The sequence below is a fragment of the Haemaphysalis longicornis genome, unplaced genomic scaffold (assembly GCF_048455015.1).
Source record: "Haemaphysalis longicornis isolate Haplotype H1 unplaced genomic scaffold, Haemaphysalis longicornis Haplotype H1 scaffold_4, whole genome shotgun sequence".
In the NCBI taxonomy this organism is placed as follows: Eukaryota; Metazoa; Arthropoda; class Arachnida; order Ixodida; family Ixodidae; genus Haemaphysalis; species Haemaphysalis longicornis.
In genome coordinates, this window is record NW_027526361.1 from 149,796,130 (window position 1) to 149,809,716 (window position 13,587).

General features: G+C 47.4%; 1 protein-coding gene across 1 annotated transcript in view; it reads left to right on the forward strand.

The window, feature by feature from the left end:
• The window catches only part of LOC144179431 (amine oxidase [flavin-containing]-like), a 121,642-nt gene extending 109,116 nt beyond the window's left edge, over nucleotides 1-12,526 (forward strand). The window contains exons 13-14 of the mRNA XM_077707783.1: nucleotides 1,964-2,141; nucleotides 12,307-12,526. Of these exons, the coding sequence (XP_077563909.1) occupies nucleotides 1,964-2,141; nucleotides 12,307-12,459 (331 nt within the window). The 3' untranslated portion in view covers nucleotides 12,460-12,526. The remainder of the gene's footprint in view (nucleotides 1-1,963; nucleotides 2,142-12,306) is intronic.
• Nucleotides 12,527-13,587: the final 1,061 nt, after the last annotated feature.

Below are 13,587 nucleotides of genomic sequence, written 5' to 3' on the forward strand. Positions count from 1 at the left end.
TTGTGGCAGCTGCTTCACCCGCAGTCAATTTGGTGAGCAAGTGCTTTACTGGATTATAAAATAAGCATGTCTCCAGAGGCAACTTCAACACACGCTTTTGGCCACTCCAAAGGGTTTGCATTCGAAAAGCTCTCAGCCACTCTATTCTGTAAAGGCGCACACCAGCGGAACGTAATAACTACACAGAGGAGATTTCTGAGAGGAACTACCAAAGAAGTACGTTTTATTTCGTGATAAGTACGCCCTGACTACGGTAAACATGATCTGGCAGTTCACATAGAGATCGTCTCCTTCAAGCGTGCCTACTGGAAACCAAGGCCACTAAGAAGCGTCTTAAACATGGCATATTCATCGCCCAACACATGCCTTACTCGTTTGCCTTGCCTCCTCACAGAGGGCGTTGGCATTTTTCACCCATGGTCAGGAAAATGTCCTCGGAGATTTAAGTCTACACATAAGATTGTGAAGTCAAAATCGTAGCGATACTTATAAACGACGTCTTTACTGCTACAGTTGAACCTCTTGAGAACAAAGTAGTATCGGGACAGTAAATTACTTCGTTATATCCGATTTTTGTTATAACCGTAAAGGTAAAAATCTGCTTTAATAAATCGACAATCTGGCTCGCTCAACAATCCTAGATAAAAAACGCATCGTTTTAGGCTTCGAACTCACTATGAACAAGGTAGTCCTTAACTCTGTCCTTGTGGCATTTCAAACTAAACAGACCGGAGCGTGAGAACGCGAAATTACAACAGAAGAAAGTTCGTTCAGCAAAGCAGGTTGACCTTCTTCTTTACTTGAAGGAAGATGCGGCCTTCGCCTGGTGGCTTTTCAGAGCCTGAGATAAATGAAGTTTTTCAGCGTACACGCAATAAGGGGCCTTAAGCTATTACAAAACGGTTGTTTTGTCCTGCTTTTTAAACTTTTTGTTTTATTATACTAGCTTTCGGGGTTTGAGCCTCGCGAGAACTAAATATAGCTAATATAGCCGATATCGCGCTTCGTTATCGCCGATATCGCGCGGCTGTCGAGGTTTCGGTTTTGTTATAAAAAAAAATAGGTGTCATTGAAATGAAGCCTGACCAAACAAACGTCGTATTTAGTTCGCTATATCTCATAATTCGCTATATCAATGTTCGCTATAACGAGGTTCTGCTATTAATCGAAATTTCTCTTTTGTGTTCACCTTCGTTTCTTTTTCATTCGGTGCAAGTTGCTACAAAAGGCCGATTGGCCGCACTTCAAGTGACAGCTTCTCCAGACATATCGCTCTCTCTGGCTAGCGTGCCTTTACCAGCCGTCACACCTTCTAGTCACGCGATAAGCACCAGACTAACCCTTATTCTGCTGCTGTACGGTGCCCGCATAGCTCCATGATGAAAAGCACCCTGCGCACTTCCTCAACACCTAGGTTTACCTTTTGCCTGAACCGGAACGTGTTTTTTGTTACTTTCTCTGAAGTGCTTGTAGATTTGGGGCACGGACATGCACTATATATGGCAGGGTAGCCTAGTACAGCTCCGTAATGAACGAAAACGGCATCGTCAATATGTTTAAAGCAAAGAAATTTTTCATGACCCAGACCACAGCACAGGACAAGTACACGAGGACAAGAAAGGATCATACCTCTTTGTCCTATGTTTTTTCTGCGCTGTCGTCTGAGTTATGTTAATCCAACTCGTCCATACTTAAACCCCATTAAACATATTTTCTAGGTTCCAAAAAGAACCCAAATGAGAAGGTGATGGACGATTCAATTAGCGAAGTACGGTGGGTAAATGGAGGCTTCACGCGTCCCAACAAATATTACCGACCGTTTTACGAAAGGACCTGTGCTACCTTTCCTCCCACGTTTCCCCGCGGGTCTTGCGACGCAATCATGAGAGGAACGAAATTGTTTACAACGTTGTGTGCGCCGTCTCTACTCGTTTTCTCCCATACCCTCTTCACATTTACTCAGCCTTATCCGGGAACCCATTGGTCGGATGTACTTTGCCGGCACCGAGACGGCCGTCCAGTGGTCCGGGTACATCAACGGCGCCGTCCAGGCGGGAGAGCGCGCGGCGAAGGAAGTGCTGTACGCTCAAGGAAAAATCCCCAAGGAGCGCATTCATCAGCCGGAGCCACCCGTGGACGATGTAAGTACACGCAAGGTACAACTGCGCTTATCGAAACAAAATATCTGCTGTTCATGAAGAAAAGACATTGGTGCACGATGTATAACATCTTCGCACAACTATTGGCTAAAGCATCTTAAGCCGCCCGTTTGGCTTCACCAACAGGGGTTGTAAAAACATGAATACACTTTATTCCTCACGGGTCATATTAGTTTGGCACGCTTCTTTGTAGGCGTGGTGTTTGGCACAATTTCTAGCGTTGTGTACAGCTTGATTGGGCTACGCATTTGAGGTTTTCTGCAACAGCACAAATTCACACTTATCTAATCAACTACTTTTGTTAAAGCAGAAAAAACTTAGCTAACAGCAAAAAAAAGTATGTGAAACGGCGTTTAAGCAATTAACAATTTTTTTGGTACAGTACATCTCTCTGCTTGCAAATTCTAGAAACACTTGATAGTAGATCACCGAGTACTTCCTAAATGTTCGGGATCAAGTCCTGGCCAAGGCGGCCGTTTTTCTGATGGAGGTGTAAATGGAAAAAGACTGTGTGTTGGAGATTTCAGCCCCAGGTTAAAGATCTCCAGGACGTCAAAATTAATCCGGAGCCCTCCACTACGGCGCGCCTCATCTCCTGTGCAGTGTCGGCGTGTTAAAACCCCACAATCAATCAATCAATCGATCGATCTATCGATCGATCTATCGATCCATCAGTCAGTCAGTCAGTCAGTCAGTCGGTCGGTCGGTCGGTCGGTCGGTCGGTCGGTCGGTCGGTCGGTCGGTCGGTCGGCCGGCCGGCCGAACTTCTTGAATGTTCTCTTTTGCTTTTGCTTTAACTCCCCAAAAAGGCCTACAATATAATTATACGCCTACTCTTTATTAAATTGGGAACCGTCCTTGAAAAAGGTACGAAGTTGAAAAAGTACGAAAAATGGTTTTTCGCGAACCGTGGCTGCACAATCACGATATCTGTTTACCAACCTTAACTGCGTATTACAGTGGTAACGTCACCCGGCGGTAAGGCATGCCGGCATTATACTGAGAACTCACGTCCCGCCGTGCACCAGAATCCTCGTGAAAGCTATGCAAAATTTAGCCTGAAATCTTGCAATGGTCACTTATGCTAATGGGCCATGGCGATACAACACAAATTGGTTCATAAAAAAAAGAACTGCCCTTAATAATTCCCTCAGCTCCATTCCACCCACGAAAGGTGCCTTTTAACTGTAGAAGCGCAGCCAATATTACAAGGTTCAGAAATTTTATGCCTAAGTGATGTATTAAGGGTCAGTGTGACCTTATGAATGCCCGCAACCACTGTTCTCAGTGTGTTGACGGCATGTTAGTATACAAGTGATACTGACACACGAAACTATAGTGACCCCGATACAATCGCCCAGTCATATATCTTGGCAGTGGCTGAGATCGGCGGCTGCAACCACACAACAAACATTCTTTGACGTCGTACAGAATTCTCCGGAAAACGGCTGGGGAGTTGGCACTTCTATGCCTCTTTTGCGTAATACATCGATTATTTATTTGAAGGCAAGAAATAATAAAAAAATTGTGGTTGATCCGTGTTTTGTAGGAATCGGCAAAACACGAAAGTGAAAGATGCCTTCACAGGAGCAGTCAAAGGAACCTCCTTCACGTGCGAACGTTCGCGAGCCTGACCACACAAGACGAAGTGACGCCGGCACGCAAGGCACCGGGATAACAAAAACGAAAATGACATGCACAGAAACAGCAGCTTGAAACACAACGGTCAAGAGAACAACGCCACAGCAGAGCCTTTCCCTAATTCACGCGCGCCCCGCACGGGGCACCTTGAGTAATCTTGGTCACGGTACTGGCGATACCGCGGACCCCGAGCTCCCCAACATAAGCTGTGACCTACCGTGGTGATGTGTTTTTAAGGTGAAGGGTAGAAACCTCTAACGGTGGCCGTCGGAGCCCTGGTAAAGCTCCGGCCGATGGGCTCCCTGCCTGTCTACCAGGCAGGGAGCTCCGGGAACTCTTTGACTACCAGGGTAAGGTCAAAGAAGAAAGTACCCCCGTCTCCCTGCTTTTATACTATGCCGTATGGTATTATCTAACCCCCCCCCCCCCCCAACCGTGATCGGACCCCTAAAAGGTGCCGCACCGAAGTATCGTTTCCTCCATTGCCATCTTTGACATTTCCTGAACCCGATTACTCTCGATTTCTTGTCCTGGAGTCCCTCAATCCAACCCACCCTCTAGCATCTTAGTCAGTCTTCTTGATCGCCAAGTATCTAGAAGCAATAATAGGAAAATCGTATAAGTGCAGGAAAACAAAGGTCTGGTGAACTCCTAATCGAAATAAATGACAAGCAGCAGTCTGCAAAGCTTCTAGCTCAGACTAGACTGGCTGACCTCGACATCAGGGTCACACCCCATCGGAGCCTCAACAGCTCGTAGGGTGTGATATCCGAAAGAGATCTCCTGAACGAAACGGATGCGGATCTCCTTGCCGGCTTGAAGGATCAGGGCGTTACTGCCGTGAGACGCATCACTATCCGCAGAGACGACAGGGAGATTCCCACCACGCACATTTTCTTGACTTTTGACCGCGCAGTTCTTCCACAACACATACATGCAGGTTTTATCCGTTGCTCCATCCGTCCGTACATCCCGAATCCGCGGCGCTGTGTTAGGTGCCAGCGGTTCGGGCATGGTACAAACTCTTGCCGTGGCCGAACGACGTGTGCGAAATGCGCGGCGCACGATCATCCGACTGACAACTGTCCATCCGACACCCTCTGTTGTGTGAACTGTGGCGGGCCGCATGCAGCGTACTCCCGCAAGTGTGAAAAATTCCAACTGGAAAAAAAGATAATCAACATAAAGGTAACTGAGAACATCACCTGCCCAGAGGCGGGAAAGAGGTTCGCCTCTTTCCCCCTGGGGAGGTACGCCGACGCGGCTCGCCGGGGGGCGGAGCGGCGCCTGGTGTCCACAGGGACCCAGTTCAGCGAGTCTGACCTGGTCCCTCCCCCGTCCCCCCCTGGGTTGCCTCTGGCAGCCCAACCCGCCACCACGCCGCTTGCTGAGGCAGCAGCGGTTGTGGTAGCAACGTCTTTCGTCGGGACCGGTGCCGCTCCCGCCTCAGTCTCCACATCCTCCAGTGCGTTGGAGGGTACCGAGGTGATGGACATCCCGGGCCCCGCACCGGCTCCCACCGCCACCGCACCGCCCGTGCCACCTCTGGCGCCCCGGACGCCCTCGGCGGTGGCGGCTCAAACGAAGGGCTCCCGAGGGGGGGCCAAGTCCGGGGGGCCCGGTCCGTCGGGCACCCCTCGGACCTCCGACGACGAGATGGATGTTGGGCCGTTCCTGCCTGCAACGCAGCGCAAGGAGCGGCCACCGACTTCCAAGCCTACAGACAGGCCCAAAAAGCCCAATCCCAGAGTAACAGCCCCGAAAGACGACACATGAACACACACTCCAGTCATTCTTAAATGTAAATAATTGGAACAGACAACATCATTCAATGCAACTGTAGGGGCCTTATCAACAATCTAGATGTTGTGTACGAGAGACTTCATTCGCATCAGCCAAGTCTCATGTGTCTTCAGGAAACACACCTAAGTAGTAAACATACTCACTTCTTGAATAGCTACTTGGTTTTCGAAAAGACACGCACACTTGCACTTATTCTTCAGGTGGTGTGGCCATAGTAGCCTGAAAATCCTTAGCCTGTCACACCATCCACCTAAACACCATGCTTGAAGCTGTCGCGATTCGAACAAATATTTATGATAGGTTAATAACAGTATGCTCCCTCTACATCCCTCCGGATTACCAACTATCGAACACTGATTTTGAGGCCCTGATAGATCAACTACCTGAACCGTACTTAGTCTTAGGCGACCTCAATGCACATATTTCAATCTGGGGCTCTTCCGCACAGATGCCCGAGGTCGCCTAATTGAAAAATTTCTAACATCATCGGGAGCAGGCCTTTTTTAACAAAAACCAAGCTACATATTATAACATAGGACAAAACAGTTATTCACATCTTGACTTAGCTCTTTGCTCTACAGTTCTTTTCCCTTTTCTTGAGTGGCATGTGACACAAACCTATATAGTAGTGACCACTTCCCCACCAAATTGACATACATAGGCATAGGCACAAACACTTCCCCCCCTCATAAAAGGCTCAATGAGGGAAGCAAACTGGAGTACATTCACAGAAACATCTAAACTGCACTACACATCTATAAAAAATTCCCCGCATTTCCCCGAGGGGAATAATGTGAAAGTGCGAATGCACGAGTTGAAAATGCGCGGTTCGGTAATGTTCGCGAAAGAGCGATCACACACACACACACAACTACATAGAAAGAAAGATGCATTTATTCACAGACACCTATTTGTGTTGTCGTTGTACTTGATTGCTAGAGCGGATCTCAGCTTTGAAATTTCGTGTCAGTACTCCTTTAAGCGGGTGCATTAGCCCTTCTCACGCCCGATTCCTGGCCAATCCCCCACGTGGGTATGTGCCATGTCAGCGGCCAGGCAGCGCGCGCCCATCTCCCCCCGTTGCCAAAGAAGACGAGGAGATTCCTGGCCAATCCCCCACGTGGGTATGTGATGAGGACATCGCCGGTGGACGCAGGTTCAGGGTCGCTTAGGAAGTGCATTGCACTTAAAAGACCTACACGTAGAAGAGGCGACCCAACTGCTTACGGCGCACATCCTCGACGCCGCCGCAAAGTCCATTCCCCAGGCCTCCGGTGCCCCACGCAACCCAAGGAGGCCCTGGTGGAACGAGGAGTGCAGGCGAGCGCGAGTGGCCCAAAACAAGGCATGGGGTGTCCTTCGCCGGTACCCCACGTCGGCTAACTTAATTTCTTTTAAACGAGCAAAGGCCTTGGGAAAGCGCGTGCGCCGCGACGCAAAACGGGATAGTTGGCGCTCCTTCATAACATCCGTAAATTCATACACAGACACACGCAAGGTATGGACACGAATACGTAAACCTAAAGGACAACATACACATAGCCTGCCCTTGGTCAGCACGACTGGGGACACACTAGAAGATCAGGCTAACACACTTGCACAACACTTTCAACACGTGTCAAGCTCTGCACATTACACAAACACTTTCCCGAAACATAAAGCCTCTTGTGAAAAGAAGTCCCTACGTGACAACAACAAATCACAGACTTACAACTCCCTGTTTTCACTACATGAGCTGAGGGCTGCTCTAAGAACGTGTAAACCCTCAGCTCCAGGCCCAGACAACGTTATATATACAATAATACAGCACTTACACACAGACACTCTTGTAACACTCCTTCACCTTTACAACAAGATATTCCTTTCGGGGCACATTTTAAAGTCTTGGAGGGAGGCCATAGTTGTAGCATTCTTGAAAGAAGGGAAGGACTCTTCCTCTCCTGCTAGCTATCGACCCATTGCCCTGACCAGCTGCCTGTGCAAGCTTCTCGAGAAGATGATAAATCGCAGGCTCGTGTACTTCCTTGAGTACAACGGTCTTTTCGAGAGCTGCCAGGCAGGCTTCAGGACGGGGCGATCAACGAACGATCAACTCGTAGCTCTTGAAACATATATAAAGGATGCCTTTGTGCATCCGCAATTTTGACTTACGGTGTTTTTCGACATAGAGAAAGCCTATGACACCGCTTGGCGGTACGGTATCCTCAGTGACCTAAAGTCAATCGGTGTTGCGGGCAACATGTTGAACATCCTTTGTAGTTATATGTCGGAGAGAACCTTTCGTGTCAGAGTTGGTTGTGCACTGTCAAATGTTCACGTGCATGAAAATGGCGTGCCGCAAGGTGGAGTGTTGAGCTGCACCCTCTTCATAGTAAAAATGAACTCTCTTGGAAAGGCACTGCCACCTACAATCTCTTATTCTATGTATGTAGGTGACGTGCAGATATCCTTTAAATCGTGTAACCTGTCCATCTGCGAACGTCAAGTCCAGCTCGGCGTCAAGAAACTTGCCGGCTGGGCTGACAAGAATGGCTTTAATCCTAATCCCGCGAAGAGCTTTTGTGTTCTGTTCTCCGGGAGGCGTGGCGTCCACTCGGACCCAGACATCACTCTTGCAAATGTGCCAATTCCTGTGAACAAGGAGCACAAGTTTTTAGGTATTTTATTCGACGAAAAACTTGCATTCATCCCACATATCAGACAGCTCAAATGCAAATGCTTAAAAACAATGAATATTCTCTCTCTCACATCAATCTTATCCTCGTGAGACCCAGTGTACAATATATTGCACACTCGTTCTCAGCGCCGTAGCGGTTTTCCAACAGCCGTAGAAGCTGAGACCGCCTGTACAAAGAATTGCACAGACATGTGCTGCCACCTAGCGCAGAGTGGGAGAAGTCGACTTCGCGGTTTTTTTTGCGCGCCATTTTGAAGATGGCCTTCGTTCCCATGGAGTCGTTCTATTCGGCCCGGCCAAGTAAGATGCTCGTATTTTCTTACCGCTTTATGAAATGGTTTTAAATTTTTGTTGAATGGATTCTTGAATGTGTAGGGATCATCTAGAACTCAATTTTATTTCGCGCAAACGTGTATTTTGTTTGTTGTCGAGCTGAAATCTTTTGTGTACAATTTATTGCACACTGGGATCGAGGTACATTGTATTAGGTATTTTCTAGTGTGTGCGCTGTATGTACTATTACAATGACCGGGCAGTAAATTGATATTTATCGCTACCAAATGAGCTTTTTTTGGTTTATAATACAACGTTATCAATTTCGGTATTTCTGGACTGTGCTAGGGCTGCGGCTGAAAACTGCCGTGCCGATTTTTGAAGCCATTGCTTCTCAGGACACATCGGATCTCGGCATGTCAGAAGACGAAGAGGACACGACTGTTCTACTGAATATTTTTTATTATTCTTCTCCCTCCTCCTCCTCCTGCTCGTCCTCATCCTCGTCCTCCTCGTCCTCCTTCATATCCTCCTCCTCTATCTTCTCCTCTTCCTCCTCCTCCTCCTGCTCCTCCTTCTTCTTCTTCTTCTTCTTCTTCTTTATTCATTTATTTATTTCATTCCTTTCGTTGTTTATTTTAATATTGACTAATTTCCAAACTCGATTCCTTAAACACAAGAAGAAAAACGCTTCCAAATTTTTCTAATTTTCCTGGAATCATCCACCTAACCAGTTATCCCTTTGGGTTTCACGACCGTTGTTTGGCCGATCCCCTGATCGGGTATGCGCCAATAATGTTAAGGAACAACAATAACAACAAACACCCCTCCCAGATGCTTCCTCTTTGACCACGATAGCACCATTGCCTCCTGTCTCTTTCAGGACAGCGGGCGCCAGACACATGCCTGAGCTTCTGAACCAAAGTCGCCATCACGGTGCCGTAACCCCGGATGATCACAACGCTCGAAGTTCCGGTGCACTCGCTGCGACGCATTTTTTTGTTTAACTTCCTCAAGGAACTGCTTGAAGCAGTGTCATAGCTAGAATTTCCAGCTGGAGAACTCTTTTCTTTTATTAAGCGCAATATGTGATATTGTTTTTTTTTTGTGCACTGAATCCCGGTGTGCAATATATTGCACATACCATGGTAGGCCCACGTCACATTTTACATCAATACAACTTTTTTATTGTAATTTCCTGTGTCCAATGGCTTTAAGTACACGTTTTCTCCTACTACACGCGGCAGGTTGTTCGTCGGGTCTCACGAGGTTATGGGGCCGACAAACAACTCCTTCTGCGCCTGTACACAGCGTTGGTGGGGTCTCGGCTCGACTACGGCAGTGTCGTGTATGGGTCGGCTACAAAAACAGCACTGAAAATGCTCGACCCAGTGCTGCATCTTGGCCTTCGCCTCTCATGTGGCGCATTCCGCACTAGCCCTGTTGAAAGTCTTTATGTCGAGTGCGACAAATGGTGCCTAGGGCATCAGCGGGAGTATGTTGACTTGTTGTATGCATCCAAGATCGTGTCTCTGACCAACCATCCTTTTAATCCCATCATGAACGATACATCAAATTTACAACTCTTTTTAAACAGGCCATCTATTCCCTTACCGCTCTCTCTCAGAGTTAGGGAGGAGGCTTCTGCACTCAATGTCCCCCTTTCAGACACGCACAAGACACCCATTCATAATTTCATCGCACCATGGCATCTTCGTCCTGTAACATGCGACCTGTCATTCACTCTCGTAGAAAAAAATAGGGTACCCAGGAATGCAATTCAGCAGCACTTCCTGTTCCTGCAGGACAAGTACAGGTGCGCAGAAGTCTATAGCGAAGCGTCCAAAACTGGTTCTACGGTTTCTTGTGCAGCGCACGGACCAAATTTTAGAGTTATCAAAACAATGAATTTTCACAGCAGTATTTACACGGCAGAAGCGTATGGCATTTTACTCGTGTCAAATCACATCCTCGAACATAAGATTCCAAAGTCCATCGTCTACACACATTCTCTAAGCGTTGTGCAGGCATTGTCATCTGGAAGGTCGTCAAAAAACTATGTAATCAATGTTCTTTTAAAGGTCATAATGACTGCATATGCTTCAGATTTATAAATAACCATATGCTGGGTACCAAGTCACTGTGGGATCCCTGGCAATGAGACCGCTGATCAAATGGCTGGTGCTGCTGCTCTCATGACCACAGTTGACATAACAACAGTACCTTACACCGACCTAAAGACACACATCAAACGACAGCTTCGTAACACATGACAACTACCCTGGAGTTAACAAACAGACAACAAACTACACGTAATAAAACCACAACTGGGACGCTACATAACTGACACACACAACAGATACACTGAGGTCGCCCTGGCTAGGCTGCGGATAGGCCACACACATGCGACGCACTCCCACCTGCTCACTGGAACTTCGGGACCCACGTGTAGCAGGTGTGGAAAGGGCCTATCCGTGGTCCACATACTAATCACATGCAGAGCACTTGACACAACACGACACATCCATTTCCCTGAATTATACAGACGACACATTCCTTTGCACCCATCATATTTTTTAGCCGACGAACCAATGTTTTCTACTCAGCGTGTTTTTAAGTTTTTAGCTGAGGTGAACTTTCTGCAGCTCTTGTCATATCACGTGTAATCATCCCGGCCCTATACACCAGCAAGCTCCACTTTCTTTTGTTTTGCATCACTTTTACTTTTAGTCACATGTTCTAGTATTTACGGTCTCATCACAATTCAGTAACTTCTTTTGGCGCTCTTTGCCCATAGTCGGCCTTGCGCCAATAAAACCCAACTATCATCATCATAATTCACGCGCGTCCCCCGTACACGAAGGCGCCGGCATCGAGATGCCAACGGTCGGCTTCCATTAGCGCCACGATGGGCTACTTCGCTTCGCCTCTCCGAGACGGCACCACCATCTGAGTGAGTCATAGGAAAGGACATAAGGCGCGTTCGTAAATCTGCTCACGTCGCTGCTCATAGCGCATTCGGTAGAGCGCCACGTACGTCCCGTTGCGGCGAAGCGCTTGAGATGACATGGGTTCGAATCGGGGTGCCGAAGCGTCAATGGTACTTTATCGGGTGACATCACTTCCGTGATGGATATCACGTAATTGACATCTTTATGTACCCGGGCATAAAACACTTTCGTGTTAAAAATGTTGACATATAATGCCTGAATGATGTATTGTGGGTAAGTGTGACATAATAGGTGCCAGCACTAAAATTATGAAATATATTAAATCATTATATGCAATAATCAATTTATTGTTGCGTGCATCTCTTATGTTAAGAGTGTATTTTGTATAAACACACAATTATAACAATCTAGAAATGTGATCAGTTTCATTGCGCGTGTAATAAACATCTTGTTGTTGTTGTGTACCAAGTGTGCTTCCTTGCTCTGTCTTGATCATATATTCGAAGTGGTCGTTTTTATAATTTAGGGCAGAGTTTTTCCACTATTTGTTTTTGTTTGGAAGCATCCAATGCATTCCGGTGTTGTCCTCGTCAGGAGACACACCAGTCTTCTTTTGCCACGCCTCTACATGCATGCAGAGGCATACTACATGCATGTATTTATGTCCAAAATAGATTGAAATTCGTGATTAAAGTAGGATCAATTTTATTGACACAAAGCAGTCCTTTTCATGGGCCAAACGTATTTTGCAATCATGGTCCCTTTAAGGTCGCTCATTTTGTATCTATTCTTGTACATGCAGGTCATCCCCGAGATCCCGTTCACGGACACATTCATGGAGAAGCACATGCCGTCCGTCGGCGGCTTCCTGAACCTACTCAAATTTGTGGGAGCGCCGGCCGTAGCCGCTGCCATGGTGCTATTTAGGCATCGCCTGCCAGCTGCCTTCCACTGAATCGCTACTTTAAATAGCTCCCTTTTTACAACTGCCAATATATGTATCTTAGTTTTGTCGTTCGCAACTTGTCTTTTGTTTTGTCATCCCTAAAGGTGCACGTCGAATAGCTGCCGGCTATCGACGCTGAAAAGCTGTCGCTCCAGAACGAAGTTACGAAAAAAGCAACCGCGACTTCACAATTACACAGACAGTAATTGGGCAACAGGATTTTGAGCTACATATGCCCTTACAAGATCTGTATCGCACCAATATGCAGCGCATTTCTTTCGTGGGGCCGTGCGGCACCCAAGGGGCAGAAAAAGTATTAGGCAACAAGCAATAACAACTTTTCAATTCCTGTGCACAAGAGTAGGAAAAAGGACGTAGGAAAGAGGACAGACATGTATCTAAAAGTAGCGCATTACACCTTCCGAAGGTCCGCGCACCACCCCAAGGGCAGAAAATTTGGCCTATACGCTCCCTGAAAAAAATGTAACGAATCAGCGTTAGAGGTAAGCGTTGGTAGCAGCAGTTTTCCTATATCGCTCGCCGCTCTCCTCTCTCTCTCTCCTCTGCCTTCCCCCGAAAACATCACTCTTTGGTTTCACCACCAAAACCCCGCCCACAAAAGGGGCGTCACAATAAGAAAGAGGATAGCTCCTTCATTAACCCCCACTAGGCCACTGATTGGCCACAACGACAAACAAAGTTAGGTGGGTACAAAATAGTCGCGTGACGTACTTCTCACTCTCATATGGAAACCCGGAGGTATGCCGCAAAACGCATATATAACACAAATGAAACCCGACAACGTAAAAGCAAACCTAGCGCTGGCCATAGGGTGTTGGGCGGCTCGTTTTAAATTATTGTCCATACTGTGCGCGCCTATAATTGTGCCCCGCGCCACCAAAATTACTTTGTTTTAAAACCACGTCGAGCGCATAACAAAGCCTGGTCACCGATCCAATGACGCATCCTAGCCGCCGAGTCGCCTGGGTGAGACGTGTGACGAATGGAAACTTCGCCCAGTAGCTTTGAGCAGCCTGAGTGTGGTAGACAGAACGTCTGGTGCTTTCTTCCTGCCTTTCACGCCTGAATGACTTGCAGCTCCGGCCAGGTTCGGCATTCGGGCATTCTGATGGCGGT